The following is an 18,589-nucleotide window of genomic DNA, read 5'->3' as shown; positions in this document are numbered from 1 at the left end:
TCAATTTAAAAAAAAATCTTGGTTTTGGAAACCAATGAGCTCTTTTTGGAACACGTTCAGACTTTGTGACTATATTCGAAATTAGAATTTAGAAATTAGATTTAAAAGATTATGGTGGATGCTACGGCAAAGAAAATCAGATGTATATTGTCAATCAGCAGAAAACAAGTGTGCAAACCTCCAAAACCATCGTCAAAACGCCATCTGGCAATTTTGGATACCCAAACCGTACACCTAATGGTGGCCATGATATCATCACTTCGATTAATTCATTGTTTCCGTTTAGTTTTTCTTTGTCAGTATATAAGTTTACTACTCTTTTGAGTTGTTCGGTTACTCAAAACGGCTCTCCTCGATACCAAACCGGTATGTCAGTTGCCGAATGTATACACAGAGAAAAAAAACAAACAATATGATAAAACATTATGTTTCGTTGGTTGGTGTTGGGTTGCACTCTTACAGACTAAATACAATACACAGTTATCATGTGGGTTATTCGTTAGTTTCCGGTTTGCGTGCCACACAGCACAGCTAAACACGAAATAGTACAGTACTTGGTAGTAGCTTGTCTTATCCTATTCCTACTTAACTAGTCAAAATACTTGCACGTTGGAATGTTTTCATTTGTGTTCGATTTCCAAAGGGGTTAAGAAAAAATTACTACAATTTAACATTATTTTATTGACGAAAGGAAACGAAAAACAATTTTCAAAAATTTGAACGATTTTCGTATCGTTTATCTCCTAAACAAGAGCAGTTAACCACAATGAGCGCGAAATAGTTAGCAACGATAAATAATTTTTTGCTTAAGATTATGCAAGTTCATTTTTAAAAAATGATCAGCAGTGTCTTCCGACAGTGTTAGGTAAAAATAGTCACGTTATCGATTAGAGCATAGAATTGTTTCCGGTGCTGGAAAGGAAAACCATTCCAGCACACAATTGCGAATCAAAACGAAACGATTACGCGTCATTCTTGAAAGCAAAACTAGTGCTAACCGAGCTTACCCTACGTATTATCCCTAACTGATTCTGGAATATATTAATCATCTGTGTTCTAGTAAGCATAATATAAACATATAAATATATTTTGTAGGCGCTATCTGCTTCGCAGATGACCTGTGCCGCCACACAAAACAAAAATACTTCCAAAAAATACTTACGTTCTAGATCGACTCGAACGAACGACCGGACGCGCCGGATTAGAATCAGACTTGAAAGTAGTCACTGACACCGGTCGTTTCTAGCTCGCACACGGACGGTGTTTTCGAGCTAACGGTGATGGTGCTCGCCGATGGACACTCAACCGAAACCGTATCCGAATCGGCCTGACTCGGACTGAACGGTGCAGAATCAGTCGAACGGTTGAGCGATTCGGCCAGAGATGGTCCACCCGTTGAGGGTGTCTGACCCGGTTCGTTGTGTAAGCGTTCGTACGGATTTTCCCGTACGTTCAGATATTTGACCGATTCGTAGTTCGGGTCGGATTCACTACCGGTCAGAGATTCGTAGTTAGACGAAAGCCGACTGTTGCTGTTGTTGGTTGCGGTGTTGTGCTGCTTTGCGTAACCGATGAGGTTGTCTGGCGAACTGGTACTGTCGGTGGAGGGTGTGGTCCGGGTTTCCGAAATGCTTGAGTAACCGGGTGACGAAGTTATGTTCGCTGGTTCCGGGATCGTTGAGTAGTTATTGTTGCCGACATTCGCATGGGCAACGATTGGTGCGTTCGTGATACTGGAGTAAATGTCGGATTCTTCTCCCGGGTCAGGATTGTTGTTGTTTAAATTCTGTTTTTTGCGTTTCGTTTCTTCCGTTATGCTGGCGTAGTCATGCCCGAAAGGTGGTTTCTTCTTTTCTGATATTACACTATATCCCGGATCGTAATCTAGTCGTTCCTTGATACTGCTATACCCAGGGGTACTGTCATTGTCATCGTCTTTGCCAAAATCCAACCGATTCTTGGCCGTTCTCTTGTCCCGAATGCTAGAATATCCATCGTTATCTCTGGTGGGTCGTAAAATTTCATAATTTGGATCCGAGTCCGACTCCGCCCGGTTTCGGTTCAACGTTTCATAACCGGGATCGTGACTGCCTGGTAAACTTTCATAGCCCGGTTCACCGTCCGTCCGTTTGTCCAATCCGTGGAATATCTCCAGCGAGTTCTGCGAAACACTTTGAATCCCTTGGGCTACGGCTTGAGTTCTTTTCTGGATCTGTGAATAGTCTGCCGATTTTCTTGAATCGGTCAGCGTGTTACTGGCGGAACCACTGTCACCCGGTATTGTCTCATAGCCCGGATCCTGCTGCTGGCGGTGACGCATCGGTTTTTTCTCTAACGTCTCGTAGTCGTTTCCGGAGTTAATCGTCGCCAGCGGTTTTTTACTGGGAGATCCATGCAGCGAGTTACCACCGTTTAGCTGAACAAGCTCCGGATCCGATAGAAATTGTTCCACGTCCGCCAGCAGTGCCGTTCCTTCCTTGCGCAGTGGAATAGGGCTCGAGTTCTGCGATGGCGCTTTCGAAAGTTTGTTCTTTTTCATTACCTGCCGAATGTAAAAAAACTGGTTTATCAGTAAAGTTCACAGAGCGGATGAGTTGAATATTTCAAGATATGAAAAGATTGTTCTATAATTTGCTACCATTTAAGGGCTAGTTTTTTTCATAAAAATTTGTTTGTTCCTATTGCCAACTTCTCATCATTGAATAGTTGTGCAATGCACGAAAAGGTTGATAATCGCTTGGAACCTGATTCAAACTATATGGTGGATGCAACAAAACTGGTGGATGCCAGATTTTCTGATGTATCACAATAGATGTGTGTGGCCTGGCGTTGTTCTGATGTTACACAACTCCTTTTCCGTTGTCTAATTTTGAACGAAAAAACTTGTGACAATTTCCTGGTCATCATCATCAAGTTTTAGGGGTTTTGGTTGGTGCCAGTTTGTGCAAAATGTACATGACTAATTTCATACTGGTCACAAAGGTGTCAATAAAAAAGGGTCATCACTAGTTTCGTCAATTATCATCTCTAAATTTTGTGCTCAAATGATAATAAGTTCCTATGCAAAATTTAAGCTGAATCGGATATGGGTTAGAGAATGGAATGTGAAAAGTAGGCGCAAGAAAATTATGTTTAGTATAGGTTTAAAATCCTATATCCGATGTTTGAGGTGGTTCTGAATTTTTAGATGTCGACTTCCGTTTTATTGATATTCTTTAAAAACCCTTACAATTTGGGTATTTTCGGTATGGGATTAATATCTACTCATTAAACGGAAAACGATATTTGAGATGGTTCTGAATTTCAAGATGGCGACTTTCGGTTTATTAATATTTCTTAAAATCCCTTACAATTTGGGTATTTTCAGAACGGGTCTGAGATGTCGGAAAACGATGTTTGAGGTGTTCTGAATTCCAAGATGGTGACCTCCGATTTGATGATATTTCTTAAAAACTCTTACAGTGTGGGTGCTTCCGGAACGGATTTGATGTGTAGGTCAATTTAATATACAAGATGGCAGCTTCCGGTTCCGGTTCATTGATATTATTTGATGTCGGATGTCGTCATCTTGGATTTGGAACTATCTTAAATATCGTTTTTAGCTATCTACACATGAAATCCGTTCCGAAAAACCTTTATTTTAAGGGTTTTCAAGGAATTTAAATAAACCCGAAATCGCCATCTTGGATTTTGGAACGATTCTAAACATTGTTTTCTGGCACCTATTCATCAAATCCATTCCGAAAATGCCCATATTGTAAGGGTTTTCAAAAAATTTCAAACCGGAAGTCGTCATCTTGGATTTCCAAAATATCTCATAACATCATATTTCGTAATATAACCTCTACGAAGTAGATTCGTAAAAAGTATACGTTATTTGGGAGTTGGTTCATAAAAAGAATTACGAAAAAAGAGGTAACGTGAAAAAAGTGTTCGTAAACGGTGGTTTGGGTTTGGGTAGCTGTTCTCGTCCAGCTATTTCAGGTCATGTTTCGTTTTAGCAGTCATTTGCCTATCTGTGTGTACAGTAGACAATGTTTAATCTCTGCTCCCACCAATAGTCAAGTTTGGTCGGTCTATTCGTCAATAGTACCAACTGTAATATATGAAGAAAAGCGTTGTGTCGTAATTTATAAAATGGATGGGCAAATGTTCATGACGATGAACGGAGTGGTACGCCCAGTATGCGAACCAATGAAACCAAAAACTGGACGCACTACAGTATATATACTGGTTCTGGTACCTTGACTGATGAATTTTCTCATCAGAAAGAATAGATCCAGGTCAACCAGGATGGGGATTTATTTTGTAGGATAACTGACGAAGTTTTGAGGGAATAATTTGATTCATTTTGAGGGAATACTTCTCCATCAAAAATTTCGTTGGTCGTTGATTTCGCCCAAAGCTATAACATTTGCTATTTCTTAGAAAAATACAGCATTCCTGCTACCCGTTAAATTTGCATGGTTCAAGTAAAGTAGGAAGATAAATGGGCCAAGATAACTACCTGGGGAGAGTCCAGAAGAAACGAGAAACTCTTCGAAAATCGAAAATTGTAACCTACTTCAAATAATGTCAATAAAGCTTGTCTAATCTAGAAACTTTCCAATTGAAGTAATTGATGCCTGGTTTGTTTGTATTAAAAAAAAATTTTTAACGTGCTTCCCCTTGAAAAAGAAAGCAAAAACGCTCTTACCTTAGCGTACATGCCCTCCAGATCTTTCGAGGGACTCTTCTTCGGTTTGATGGCGGATCCGTTAGCCATCTGTTGCATATCGTCTGCCGTTTTCCCGATGGCAACATTCTCCCGCGAGCTTTTGTACTCAATCACCGAGGCAACCGAATTGCGCCCGGACTGACCCTGGGTCTGGGTGGATGTGTTCGAACTGATCGAGGTGAGGTTGGAATTGCTGAAGAAGCTGTTCGTCGTTTGGTGCTTCAATGTCTTTGGTGTCGGTGGAAGGGGCGAATTGGCCTGACGCTTCTCCGGTTTCGGTGAACCAAGATTGCCGACCGAACTGGTACAGCTCGAGCTGGAAGCTTGTCGCGAATGTGCATATGCGACGTGGGATTGGTGGGCCCGAAGACTGTCGATTGGAGGTGGCGGTGGTTGCGAGGAAACATCTTCCGGTGGGATATTTGTCCCACTGGAGCTACTGTGACGATTGTGGAGCGTCATTGCGCCCGAGGAGACGTTCGTTGGAAGTGGTTGAAGAGCATCGAGTGAGTCTTCCTGGTGTCCGGCAGCCGGACGACTCGAAGCTCCAGTATTGATTTCAACCGACACCGTAACCATGTTCGGTGGTTGAATTTGCGCGTACGTTTCGGAACCACTGGTATAATGGTCGCCTTGATTGTTGGGATCCTCTATTGCTGCGTACATTTCGTCTGGTAAATAGTGAACGGAAAAGTCCTATCGTTTGGTATTTGAACAAAAAAAAAAAAGTTTTCGGTTTTACCAGAATCGTCCGACACGGTGGCATAGTGGGAGTCACCCATCATCTGGCGTCTCTGTGCGGTGGTTTGGTTCTGTGTTTGAGGTAAAAGATTGGCCAACGGTTCCCGGACACTGATGCTTGTATAGCCTTCTGTGGATGATGAAAGTGACCAATAGAGTAAAAGGAAAGCTTTCTTCAAAACAGTTGATTAAATCATACTTGAGGAGTCCTGTGAGTCCCCGCTGAAATGTTGCGGGGGTTGTACGATTGGAGGTGTCATGTATGGTAAATCTTGACTGGCAGATACCCTACCGGCTATGGCAGAAGCAGCAGGAATGTCCTAAAATAACACAATTAACAGGCAATCCAACTTTAAATCAATGGATACCGTCTTACCACTGAAGAACCTTCCCGTTCGTCCAATAAATTTTGATTTGAACTCCTGCCATTTGGTCCTCCTCCTCCTGCTCCAGATGGTCCAGTACCCGTTCCACCACGACGTGAGATTGGACTTAGTAGTTCATCGTCCGCAGAATCAGCTGCCTGCGCTGTTCCGCTGGTTCCAGGCTGCACTACTTGCGCATACGGATGTTCTGCTTTTCGTAGCTTATCGTACGCATGTGGAGGTGATCGGACCCGTGCGTACGGGGAACTTATATCATCTGCCTGGCTGATAGAACTGTGCTGCGAAACGCTGGCCTGCTTCTTCAAGCTCGAAGTTGCTAGAACCAAGTAATGCCATCAATACTGATTCCTCTAACGAATTTAACCTTACTTACGACTTCTTCCCTGAGGTAGATCTTGCACCTTATCTCCTACGGTCGCGTACAGTTCCGAGTTGTTGTCCCCAATTGGTTCCACCACCGGAATATCCGGTAGGCTGCGATGTGGTGCATTGGAAGCCCTGGCAAAAATTTTATTGTTATGAACAACCCAAGATTTTTTTCAAGACGTTAATTTGACTAATTCTACCAATAACAAAAATAAAATGATGATGGGAATAAAAACTACAACCTTTTGCTAATACTCTCCGGCTCACTGCAATCGGTCTGATCCGGTCCCATGCCAGCGATTGTCGTCCCAGGAATCCCGGTTCCTGGTATTGTACCCTGACTGGTTAGCGTATCGTCCGGGTTGGTGAGTTTTACCATACCTTCCAAGCCGAGCAGATCGTTCCTGTGCGATCGCGCATTGGGATGAGGATAAATTCACACGGAAAACAACACCCACAACAACAATAACAACGGATACATGTGAGGGTTGTAACAAGGTGTACGACGGATGGTGATGATAAAAAATAGAAATTTAGTTCAAACGACAACACATTAAACGACACGATAACAGAACTACAATTACACACAGTCTACTGGAATTAGGAAAATTGGGTAAGTAGGATATGCTGTGAGCTCGATCTTATATTTATGCACAAAAATTGTATTCGCTTTCTATTCGCAATAGCAAAGAAGTACCTAGCATTTAGATTTATGTCGTTTTCGCTTGAGAAAACTAATGGCGTTTTCGTTTTTAATTTGCACTACACCGGTGCAGTGCTACACTGAGGCATGAATAAACGAACAAAACTGACGAAAACATAAACAGTAACCATTGACTACAATAAACGATTCCATTGCACAGAGCTACACCAAACTTTTGATGAGTGCTACACCAGTGGTATCGGTGCAGAAAAAGTGTAGCATTGGTGTAGTGCAATTGGCAAAAACGAACGGATTCAGTGCACCTTTCGCTACACCGGTGTAGTGCAATTTAAAAACGAAAACGACATAAAACTGACCCAGGGTAGTTTCCTCAAACAAACACTTTTCACGAAACTGTGTTGGTTACGCACTTAGCAACGGCGATTTGAGCAAATCTGATATAAAATCCAGGTTCGAAATTGACTCGATTTTCAGTTCAACAACGTTGAAACTAGGTTCGAAACTAGCTTCAAACAAACGGTTTGACAGCAGTTAGAGTCAAAACTGGGTTAGGTTTGGCATCAAGCGAAAACGACATTAGATATGACACCATGGTGCTAATAAGCCATCACCAGTCTGCCCGATTATGTTTACTTGGAATAACGATTGTTTGACAGCATTCGATGTAGTTGGCTATGAGTTTAAGTGTAAACGTAACTGTTACTGTGCGCAACAGTTTGATATATCGCAACTCAGCAGCTACTTCGTTTAGGAAATTTCAGCAATCATATTTTAATCAGATAAATCACGATTTACATAAAAACCTATTTTAATCCACCTAGTGGTGTGAGGATACCTTCCTCATATCACTCAGATTCTCACATATAATAATGTGGTATTCTTCGAAATAATGCCTTGTTTGTTGATGAAAAACAAAATGTTTCTGCAACAACTAGTACAACCTACAAAATGAAACAGTTCTACAATTTCCAGTACTTCTGGAATCGGAAACCAAGATAGTCGGACTTGCTTGAATGAGGCTTTCTACTAAAATTGACTATCGATAGGAATAATTTTTAAAATCGTTTAGAAATTTTTTTACGTTTTTTGCTTCGCCGCTTTGAGCGAAGGTATTTTATACGTTTCACCCTGTAATTCCGGAACCGGAAGCATGTTTCGATTGATATTCAGTAGTTGTTTACAGAATTATAAGACCTTTCGTTTTTGGAAATCGGTCAAGCCATTCTCGAAAAAGGCTAGTGAGTTTCAATTTGAAGTATATGACCACTATTTCTGGTGCTTCTGGAGCCAGAAACTGAGAATCAGGATAGCCGAAATCAGTTTTTTGGCCTTCTACGAAAATTGACTATCTATAGGATTAATTTTGAGACTTGCTCTTAGCGACGGTTTTCACTCTGTAATTCTGGAACCGGAGGTCGGACATGGAAGAAATTCAGGAGTTTTATATGAGACCATAACACCGTTCGTTTAAACCTTAGTTTGTAAAAATCGTTAACGCCATCTCTTAGAAAAATGACTAAGTAGTTTGAAACTGAATCTTTTTCACTAATCATCTTGTGGTTCCGGAACCGGAAATCGGCTTAAACTTTAAACTCATGAACATTGTGTGGGACTGTATGAATCTAAGTTTGTTAAAATCGGTCCAGCCGTCTCTGAGAATAATAAGTTAGTATTTCTTATAAAAGAGAAATTATGTAGAAAATCTTGCAGTCCACACGTGAGCTGCTTGCAAGCATCAACAATACCCGTTGTCAATTATATCAGTAGTCAACGTAGTTTTAACGAACCGTATTCCTTCTTAAGTTTATTCCATGATTGCATGCTGAAACTGTTGATTTATTTATTTTGATCATTACGGCGCATATGTTTTGACTTTGTTTACCATTTTATCAGTACTCAACGAGAAAGCATACTATAAAAAACTGACAAAAGAAATAGCAGAAATTACGAAAAAAAAACAATCACAGAAAAGGAACAATTTTTCCTTCCTACGGGAAATTGTTTGGACAGTTAAACTACTCGGAATGTAAAACATAGATCAGTGAATCAATTATCAGTATTTTTTTAAATGCCCAATAAATCATCTTCCAACATTTACTTTGAAGGGAAATGGCATGCAAACTATGAAGTGTGGGTAAATTTTAACACCAGAAATGAGAAAACTTATCTTAGTTGTTTACGGTTATCGCTAACTCTCAGCTAGATTCGAACCACTCGGAATTTCTTTTCAAAGTGGATGTTTACATATGGTTTAGTGGCCGTTAAAAAAATCATTCTATTGTCACATTTTTTCTTCATTATAACATTTTTTCCTGGTGCTAACTTTTGACACATTGAATTTAGGTAGATTCAATAATTTCTAGATTGATTCGAATGAATCACGAAAGTTTAAGTTTCAATCAGGCTAAAGTGTTTTGTATTCGGTTGAGCCCATTATGGTCGAGAAAATTGGGCGAGTAAAAATGTGTGCAGTTTGTTGGATGCGGTTGTCCCATATTCAGAAATGTCTCTGGAACCGACAGTGTTCACTACTTGATCCGTAGCCACAATGTAGTTTTCAAACGAAACTAGGATTGTGTAAACCAGAAGAACCATTACCGATCAATTTGATCGGATAAAAGAAAATTCGTTCCGTAACTTATACGATCATATCTCCGGAGCAAAAAGTGTTCGCTATAAGCCTTCCGATTTCGATCAATGTAAGTCGAAGTTCAAAAATTTTAGATCTTGAAAAATTACTAGAGTGAGAGTACATACAATTTCCCGGAATCCAAACCTCGAGATTTAGCGTAATCTGGCAAAGAAAAATTTACCGAGATCGGCTCTGGGAAAACTTTCCAAGCATGATCTGCCCTTAAAATGTCATACTTTCATTTTTAACGCTCTCTCAGATAGCTAGTACACGTTAATTATGCTGTAGTTGAAGCAAGGGCCTTTTATTCCAAACGATAATTTTTTCACTCAATGTTATCGCATCGTGCACAGTCCAAATTTGCTGTGGTATGCAAAGTGGGACAAAATCTATAAGGATCAACTTCTTTAGGTTGTTCGAGTAAATGATGTTGAACAATGCAACTAAAATTTTTAATGACCGATATTTTATATTCAACAGGTTCAATCAGTCTTCATAAATAATTAGTTATATACAATTGTACGAGCGCCACAACGCAAACAAGAAGCGTAAGAAGAACTTCGACAAAACTTATTTTATTCGACAATGTATTAAGACTTTTCATTGGGAAAGTTTCTTTTAGTGAAAGCCTGAAAAGAAATTACCAAGAAGTAGTTTTACTATAGATTTGAAATTTGAATGTTTTGCTCACGAAATTGCCCACGATCTGAGTTTTCGCGTGAAAATTCGAAAAACATCGAAAGCGTGAACCAAGAAAATAGACACGGTTCGCCATAATTTGTAATTGTCTTGTATCCGATAAAATTATATCAGTAGCCGAAATGTATGCAATTATATTTATAGTGTTTGTTTGAGTGCATCAAATTTGTGTTCAACGTTTACTTGCATGCGATTTTTTTTAATAGCGTAGTTTCGCTTGCGAATGTGTAACGTAGCGATTCGTGGTCGCATTATGGTTTTACAAGTCTGTGATTTCGTAGAAAGCACATTAAACGAGTTTAGAAGTTTAAGAACTATTTTAGTCCTACCAATGCCCGAACTTATTTAACGTCAACAACATTCGATCGAAGCACGCCTGTCAGAGCATCCAATCGTGACGTTTACTCTGTTGGAAGCAACAATTTCGTAAACCACACTACAAATAAAAATTCAATAAAGTATGGAATACTCATTCCCCTGAAATTCTGGCCATTTTTGTTTCATATAACACAAAGTTTAGAACTGTTTGGATAGATTCCTTCAAGAGAAACAAAGTTTAGTTGCTATCGTCGTGTGACTAGGAAAAAATCAAATAAAAACTTAAGTACAAGGCGATACCACAAAGTGCTCAAACAGCATGAGGACGGGAAAGGTGCAAGGTGCTATTCTTGGATATTGATTTGGGAAAATGTACCGAACTTGTACTGTAGCAGATGTCAAATGAACTTACTTGATCTCCTGTTTTCGACAGCAGAGACATGAAACCAGAGTTGTAACAAGGGTCACCATCGTCACCAGTGACAGAGTGCAGTAAATCCAGAAATCATCAGATGCAAATTCTGTCGTGAGCAGCATTCTTCTTACGTCACGTCACCTTGCTAAGCAACGTTACGAGAAACGGTAGACAACCGCAGATTAACGTTCAATTTGCGGATTCTTCCTCAACGCTGCATTAGTTGATGGAGCTTTCTACCGGTAGGTGCTCATCGAAGCTGCTGTGATTTTCATTGGCCCGATGAATAAAATGTGCTCTACTGCATTGAAACGTTTGCAGGCAATGATGATGATGATGACGACGATGACGGCATTCAATTAACTTTGATTCACAAATTAGCACTGGTTTCAAATACAAATCACAACAGGAACGTCAGCACGAGTGTTGTTCGGATCTTCAATATTATTCACTTGTTCGAAACGGGTACAGCCACATCCCGACACTGATAATGCACGAGAAAACTTAACTTCAACCTTGCTGCCCTCGTCAAAAGTTGCAATAGAAACCCGACATTGAAACGAACAATATTTTCGCTTCCGTACGACCGTGTCCCACGTATCAAATACACACAGTAGTAGTTTACTTAGCAGATGAAAAAACCATCAAAGCAAAACAAAACTCACAGCCATCGCTGAAGCGAATGTATGTGGTTCAGTTGGGAGGTGGAAGACGAGCCTTTCTAGGCGTCCCAAACTTGCGGTGACCGAGTTGGTTGCTGCCGGGGCGTTGTGCTCTCGCCGCTGTTTTGTTGTCGTTCGTCGCACACCTTCACGGTGAAAGAGAAAGGCCGCTAGCCCTCACGCCGATGTCGGATTGAATAGAAGCGAAGCGAGAAAAAAATTAAATCTAGCACAACTATTTTTTCCGTCAGCCAGCCAGCTAGCGCTAGTCGCTGTTTTTTATTCGCTTTCGGTTGCACTTTCGTATAGTCGCACGGAGATGCACAAGCACAGGTAGTGAATTCTCATACACTTTTGCCTTATACGTATGAACGCCGCAGCTCCAGCTTCGTAGCAAGGATTTAAACTCTCTTGAACTTTTCACTATTCCGATGTTATGCACAAGCTAACGCAATCGAAATTGAATTGTGTTTCTACTCTTTTCCGTGGTTGACTATCACTATCGATGGGGCGAATCGGAAGGAGTTTTTTGGGATTTTTTCACGAGAAATTATGTTTTCAGTGGATAATTTAAACTAGTGAAACGCGATCACACTTCAAGCAGTTCGGGAAAAGAAAATATTTTGACAGCCTGACGTTTTTTGTGCAAAGAGAGATGAACCGAAAGAGCAGTAGAGTAATGTGTGTGCGCGAGAAAGAAACGGTATGATTTTCGGAGAATTTCGATGATGCGATGTTTACGTGCTTTAAAGAGAACACTGTTAAATAAAACTACACAAAGCGAGTTTTATTGGAAGGTGGAACATATTTTTACTCAGAAAGTTATAATGCAACAGTTATTTTTCTGGAGAACAACTGCACATATTGGTATGATATTGAAAAAAATATTTCAAAATTTGAGCAAAGTACACGTAATCATGTTTGCTTGTTTTATTTTACGTTTCATTGTCGACCCATCAGTGCGTTAGTAGTTCATGTTGTACTGCTAACGCCACTGAGCAAATGGATATTTGGGATATTTGTGATACAAAAAAAAAACAATATTTAGAAAAAAAAACGCTGTGTTGATAGCAGTGTATATTTTTTTTTCGAGTATTTATCTTAAGATTAACATTCAATATATGTTTTAATGTTTATAAAAAAATCCATAATTTCCTCCTAAATGCCCTGCTTGTCTAGCTCAGTTTGTTGCAAATTGATCGCCACGGCGTCGTCTTTTAACCGATGGCTTCAATTCAAGCCCATTCTTTGCTACCTGACGAGCAGAAGTAGTAGAACCTTTGGCCAAAACGCTGTAGTTGTCGAACCGCATATCATCCACTTCCACAATGGTTATCTGATCGCTGGTTAGCAACTGTTCCTCTGTCTGCCCATCGGTAGTAGCAGTATTCTCGAAGACTTCAAGTAGTAAAATATTCGACTGTTCTGATTCCCCATTGACCCTCGATTCCGTTGTCGATTCCATATCATTGGCTTCCTCGACGGCAAGTACATAATTTTGACGCAATTTTCTGTCGATGACTTGAAACCGATCACGAATGCGCTTGATGCTCTCGATCATTCTTAGACAATCTTCACAGATACCGTGTGGTAAGTTGTCGTCCGGATCAATCTGTGTAAAAATAGTTATCATTAGATCATTAAAGATAACACCTTCAAAGGGTTTTGGTTGGTTTCTTACGTTGATGCCCACCGTTTGCCAAATAACCAATGGGCTTGGAATTTCCTCATCTTTATGATCTGGGAAAAGCGACCTCACATTGATATTCTTTTTGAGACAGAAACGGCACACACCATTGTACGACACATTTTCAATCTCCGGGATCCGGTCTCTACGATCCGGTAGAGATATGTCTTCATTGCATTCTTCATCCTCCTCTTCCTCATCATCATCTTCAGCAACGAACATATCCGGAACTGCATCACTAACCAGCTGTTTGCCACTGACTACAAAAAAAACATGTAAAGTGTCCGTCTTATATCTACAAAAATAATCATACCTGAGTTACGAAATTGAGCTTCCGAAAAGTGCTTTCGACACGCCAACATGTAGGGTCGTTTTGGATCTTCGGTGACTTGTAGTCGTTTCATCCAGATACATTTTCGATGATGTTGTGGTGGAAAAAGGAACCAGGTAACCCCAGCCCCTAGTTCCTGTCGGCAGAACGAAGCACTACAACGGGCAACCATGCTATGCGTAACAACAAACTTCTGAACTAAACCAATCCGGGGATTTACTTAAAACTGTTTAGGTCGTGTACTTTCTCCTTTTCATATTGACGTTTCAATGTTTTATTCACAGGGTGTTTCATTACGGATTTTAATTCAATCACTTCATGAATCATTTTTCAACAGGTCGTAAAGTTAAACGAGCAATTCTTTCCTTGTATCCGACTAAGGCTATCTCATTTCGTTGGTAATGAATGTATTTAATGTATTTGAAAACTGTAAAAATTTAACTATCAATAAATCATTGGTTGATTTTTTGTCTTTAATAATAAGTTTAACACTGCAGATTTTTAATAGAAGCAGTTTAAATTTCAGGTTACCAAAATAACTTTTTTAGCCAAAACCGGATGAAATTCTGGAAATGTCAATCTTGTTTCAAATGATTCTTTATATTTCAATTTATGACTGATGGCACTATCTCGTGTTCCAGATACAGTTAGTGGGGTGGAACAATTTGTTAGATCTCCATTTCTATATTTTGCATTACATGTTTGAGTTTGAGTAACCTAACAACAATTATAATTGAAGACAGACGCAATCGGTGTAGGGTAACAGAGGTATTTTGACCTACTTTAGGATTGATTTTATTTTGGCCCACTTTGTAAAAATATCCACCAAATGTTGTAATATTGTTTGTTAGGTGGGCCAAAATATATGAAGTGGTCAAAATACCTCTGTTGCCCTAATTATAGAATTGAATACGAATAGACTGACTTGACGAGCCACGCTAAACATCCTAAAATACAATGCTAGAATACAAACAATTCTAGTACTTTGAAACAATTACGTACAATATATGCTGAAAAAGATACCTACCATTTGAGAAAAGATTAATCAAAAGACCCAATTTTCACACTATTTTTGTAGAAAAAAAAACAACAAACCGTTCCAACAAACTGAACGAGTATTACGTTCAGTATGGCGTATGAAACGTTACATGCGTTCCTTTTTATTATGTCCCATGTGTTACAAAACGTTCCATGCGTTATTTGTTTGTAAGTTACATGTGGTACGAAGCGTTACATGCGTTATTTTTTTGTATGTTATAGGCGTTACGAAGCGTTACATGTGTTACTTTTTTGTATGTTATAGGCATTACGAAGCGTTACATGCGTTACGTTTTTGTATGTTATAAGCGAAGTGTTACATGCGTTACTTTTTAGTTGGCTGTGAGTGTTACGAAGCGTTACTTTTTTTTGTAAGTTATAGGTGTTACGAAGCGTCACATGCGTTACTTTTTTGTATGTTACAGGCGTTACATGCGTTAATTTTTTGGATGTTATAGGCGTTACTTTTTGTGATTTATAGGCGTTACGAAGTGTTACATGCGTTACTTTTTGTATATTATATGCGTTACAAAGCGTTACAAGCGTTACTTTTTCGTATGTTACAGGCGTTACTTTTTGGTATGTTACGAAGCGTTACATGTGTTACTTTTTTGTAAGTTGTAGGCGTTATAAAGCGTTACATTGTAAGTTACAGTCGTTACAAAGCGTTATCTTTTGCAAGTTTACGGTGTTATGAAACGTTATATGCATTTTTTTATTTGTATGGTATAGCGAGGGGGACGACAGATCTGGTTTTTTCAAATAAAATACAAAAAGTCAATGGAAAGCGAAAAAAACTACATCTATCCAAACATCTAGATCGATCCGTTTGAAAGCGTTTCTAACCGTGTAAAAGAAAGTCAAAGAACATATGATCTCTTAAAAAGTTTCTGTTACTGGTCTTGACATTCACTGAGTGTCAACATTCAGCAGATTGGTAAAATGAAATTAGGGTTAAACAACATTGAAAATTTATTTTCTTAGTAGCTGGGAGCATGAAGATGGAATATATTTCAATTTATTGTAGCCCTTTGAAGGTTTACCCAAAGATATCTCTGTCTGTGATATTAAACTGGTTTTATATTTTGTTAGATGCTAAGACTTGCAATTTTTATGTTTAGAAACGTTTTTCATTAATACTGAAGCCAAAACTGAATAAAGCTGTGTTTAATATGTTATTGATAATCTTATAGAAAGGATAACAATTCATTTTTTTTACTTTAATACATATTAACAGCAAACTACATAACGGTCTACTTCACGATTTCCCTTCCAGCATATTTTGAAGGTTCGCAGACGTTAAAAAAAATCAGACAATGGAACGTCTCTACAAGAGAAACCCTACAGTGTACGATGTAGATGAAATTCGGAATAATTTTTGGTTCGAGTTGAATATAGAAACTGTGGAAAATGACGCAGATATTAAACGAGAATGGCCAACATTCCGACAGGATATGGCTGATAATCCGGAGCATACGCTCTCGGTGTGTGGGTTAGCTATGCACCCGAATATAACAAAACTGATTTTACAGGACGATAGTTCACAACTCTCCGAACTGTCTGCATCTGGCATCTTCATGTGACATTTGCAACTTTCAGGTTTCATGGCCTATTACGATACATCATATCTACATGATTATGTTTTTAACCAGCAAAAATCCAAGAAAAGACGATCGATCCATATTCAACCGTTACTATGTGTACCAAAGAGAAGGAATGTGTGCATAATCGTATGCAGCGTGAAAAAGCCTAATCGAAGCGAAGTGCAGTTTTTTAGTGTCGTCCCCCTCGTGGTATAGATGTTAGGTAGCGTTATATGCGTTACTGTTTTACAAGTCAAAGGTGTTACGAAGCGTACTTTTCTGAAACTTAGAGGTGTTATTAAGAGCTAACTTTTTTGTAAGCTATATATGTTACAAAATGTTACTTTAGCTTTTTTTGATTAATTAGATTAGAGTTTGAAAAATTATATGACATGAAATGTTATATGTGTAACTTTTTAGACGATAAAAAGTTACAAAATGTTGCGTTTCTTTTGTGTGAATTCGTTACTTTTCATATGCTACATTTTTAAAAGGGTCGCATTTCAAATGAAAGTCTACCAATGATTAGAAAAAAATCGAAATGTCAAAATCAAGCGAAAGACATTTTGATTATTAGGTGTCAATATCGAAATCCGGATTTGATTTCGGTTCTGTTGAGGTTTTTAACGCTAGAGGAATAAAACAAAAGGCGGTAAAAAGCTAACGGTAACAAATGATGTTGCAAAAAATTTGTAAATGATTTTATAAATGGAAATTTGTTTTCCTTTGCATTTTGACAGATAAACTTGCAATCATCATCCTCGCACTGGTACGCCTCTAGTTGTGAAATACAACGTTAGCTCTCCCATCAGCTTTCATGTTTGCCGTTATTCGTGGGTGAATGTAAACAGAAAGGAAGCTCGTTCCGATACACACCAAATCATCGGTTTCGCGATGGTAGAACGGTGTAGTGTCCCGGATTGCACCGGTAACATTGATTCAAACGATTCAAGTAGTTTCTACAATTTTCCGTGCGATCCTAAACGCACTGCGGAATGGTGTGACAAACTTTAAATTTATAACGTGCGACAGTGTTGACAACGATTCGTCAACAAAACGCATATGTAGCGGACACTTTTCACCTCAGCAGTACGGTAAATACCCAGTAAATTCGAACATCGGACGCATCGTGCACGAAAGCTTTTGATTGCGTTTCGAGCTTACATAGTGTATCGGTAGAACAAAAGAGTGAAGATATACCAAAGCAGAGAGCGAATATCCAATACTCAGGTGATGAGATATATCGGGGTTGGATTTCCAACCTCAAACATAGGGCCAGAGTTTTTCTGGCCCTAAGAGGCGAATGACCTAAAGGTTAAAGCCTCCATGATCGAGACAAAAGAATGTTTAACACTCTTGCACACCCTATCGGGGAGACGTCGGCTCCAAAATGCCTTGTTTGATATTCCTTCGCTCTGTTTCTCTAGCGATACATAATGTAAACATAAAGCTTTTTTAGGTCGACGCGATTGATGCAAATGGTGCAGAATTGTCCGATGGCGGGCCGATCGAAGCGCTACAATCGGCCCTATATCGTGCTCAATCGGTCCGATAATCGGCCCGATGATCGGGCCGATGCGGGTCGACAACATCCACCGGGTAGGTTCTTTGATATTAAAGTATTAAAATATTCGATTTGTTTTATTGTACAATGAATTACAAATCCCAGAGGTCAGATGAAGAGAGATCCAGATCCAGATATCCCAGTTTCTGACTTCAGACGAAAAGTAGAACGCAAGCTTATCTGTCTACAGGGTAATAAAGTGTATTCATGGTCCTGAAAATTGTTTCTATTCACAGTTGGGTAACGGCAACGGAAATTTCATAACGAGCTTCGATGCTGGTCAACCGTTGGATGCATTAGACAATTTTACCAAAGATAATTTCGTAATTTGCATTTTTCAGGTTATTGGACTTCAGGTAGGTAGCACTAAATTTCAGTTAGGATTATTTTTTTTAAATCAATTGACAAACTTTAGATTCCTACATTCGTTGATGGGAGAGTTTACACTTCCGAGCTACACTAACACTAAAGAGGCCACGATGGATGAAAATGCCGAAGACCTTATTGTACCGGACATACTTCGAGAATCTGTTCTACTACAACTGAAACCTTGTTCATCAATTAGGAAAACCATCCAAGTGATTCAAGGATTGCTCGGTTCGCAATTCCATGGAGTCTGAAAGAGAAATTATTTGAAAGATAGATACAGAATTGATTTTGTATTTGCTCTTGAATTTTTTCATTCCGAACACAAAATTGTTCCTTTTGACAAGCTACTTGCGTTGTCCACGTGGGAGAATTACTCTTTGATTGAGGGTCAGTAGCCACAGTATCAATCAGTCGAAG

General features: G+C 39.2%; 2 protein-coding genes and 1 long non-coding RNA gene across 4 annotated transcripts; 1 reads left to right on the top strand and 2 right to left on the bottom strand.

Moving 5' to 3' along the window:
• Positions 1-287: 287 nt before the first annotated feature.
• On the bottom strand, positions 288-12,244 carry LOC131430913 (uncharacterized). 2 transcript variants are annotated; one of them, XM_058596187.1, is made up of 8 exons: positions 10,936-12,244; positions 6,453-6,614; positions 6,218-6,342; positions 5,835-6,160; positions 5,658-5,778; positions 5,460-5,588; positions 4,697-5,388; positions 288-2,542 (listed from the first exon to the last, which is right to left on the bottom strand). In XM_058596187.1, exons 1-8 carry the CDS (start codon positions 11,058-11,060, stop codon positions 1,208-1,210), a joined length of 3,015 nt encoding a protein of 1,004 aa, XP_058452170.1. In that variant the 5' UTR covers positions 11,061-12,244; the 3' UTR covers positions 288-1,207. The 2 variants fall into 2 exon arrangements, with proteins under 2 accessions (XP_058452170.1, XP_058452179.1); XM_058596196.1 differs by lacking the exon at positions 6,453-6,614.
• Positions 12,245-12,663: 419 nt separating this feature from the next.
• LOC131429311 (uncharacterized) lies at positions 12,664-13,976 on the bottom strand. Its single transcript, XM_058593409.1, has 3 exons — positions 13,601-13,976; positions 13,282-13,547; positions 12,664-13,212 (listed from the first exon to the last, which is right to left on the bottom strand). Exons 1-3 carry the CDS (start codon positions 13,788-13,790, stop codon positions 12,781-12,783), a joined length of 888 nt encoding a protein of 295 aa, XP_058449392.1. The 5' UTR covers positions 13,791-13,976; the 3' UTR covers positions 12,664-12,780.
• Positions 13,977-17,057: 3,081 nt separating this feature from the next.
• Positions 17,058-18,442, top strand: LOC131429262 (uncharacterized). Its single transcript, XR_009229412.1, has 3 exons — positions 17,058-17,333; positions 18,040-18,159; positions 18,219-18,442. It is a non-coding gene; the product is annotated as an uncharacterized LOC131429262 (long non-coding RNA).
• The last annotated feature ends 147 nt before the right edge of the window (positions 18,443-18,589 follow it).

The sequence above is a fragment of the Malaya genurostris genome, chromosome 1, assembly GCF_030247185.1.
Source record: "Malaya genurostris strain Urasoe2022 chromosome 1, Malgen_1.1, whole genome shotgun sequence".
Lineage (NCBI taxonomy): Eukaryota > Metazoa > Arthropoda > Insecta > Diptera > Culicidae > Malaya > Malaya genurostris.
The sequence above is the reverse complement of the archived record's forward strand: the minus strand, read 5'-3'. Positions and strand labels throughout refer to the sequence as shown.

What these genes read in the sequence shown, in the direction of transcription:
- LOC131430913 (XM_058596187.1), bottom strand. Translation starts at nt 11,060, where the DNA reads ATGCTGCTCACGACAGAATTTGCATCTGATGATTTCTGGATTTACTGC. An exon ending in TCTACCTCAGGGAAGAAGTC is followed by an intron (nt 6,161 to 6,217) that starts GTAAGTAAGGTT and finishes ACTTGGTTCTAG; the next exon opens with CAACTTCGAGCTTGAAGAAG. An exon ending in GGACTCACAGGACTCCTCAA is followed by an intron (nt 5,589 to 5,657) that starts GTATGATTTAAT and finishes CATCATCCACAG; the next exon opens with AAGGCTATACAAGCATCAGT.
- LOC131429311 (XM_058593409.1), bottom strand. Translation starts at nt 13,790, where the DNA reads ATGGTTGCCCGTTGTAGTGCTTCGTTCTGCCGACAGGAACTAGGGGCT. An exon ending in AGCTCAATTTCGTAACTCAG is followed by an intron (nt 13,548 to 13,600) that starts GTATGATTATTT and finishes TTTTTTTTGTAG; the next exon opens with TCAGTGGCAAACAGCTGGTT. An exon ending in GGCAAACGGTGGGCATCAAC is followed by an intron (nt 13,213 to 13,281) that starts GTAAGAAACCAA and finishes ATTTTTACACAG; the next exon opens with ATTGATCCGGACGACAACTT.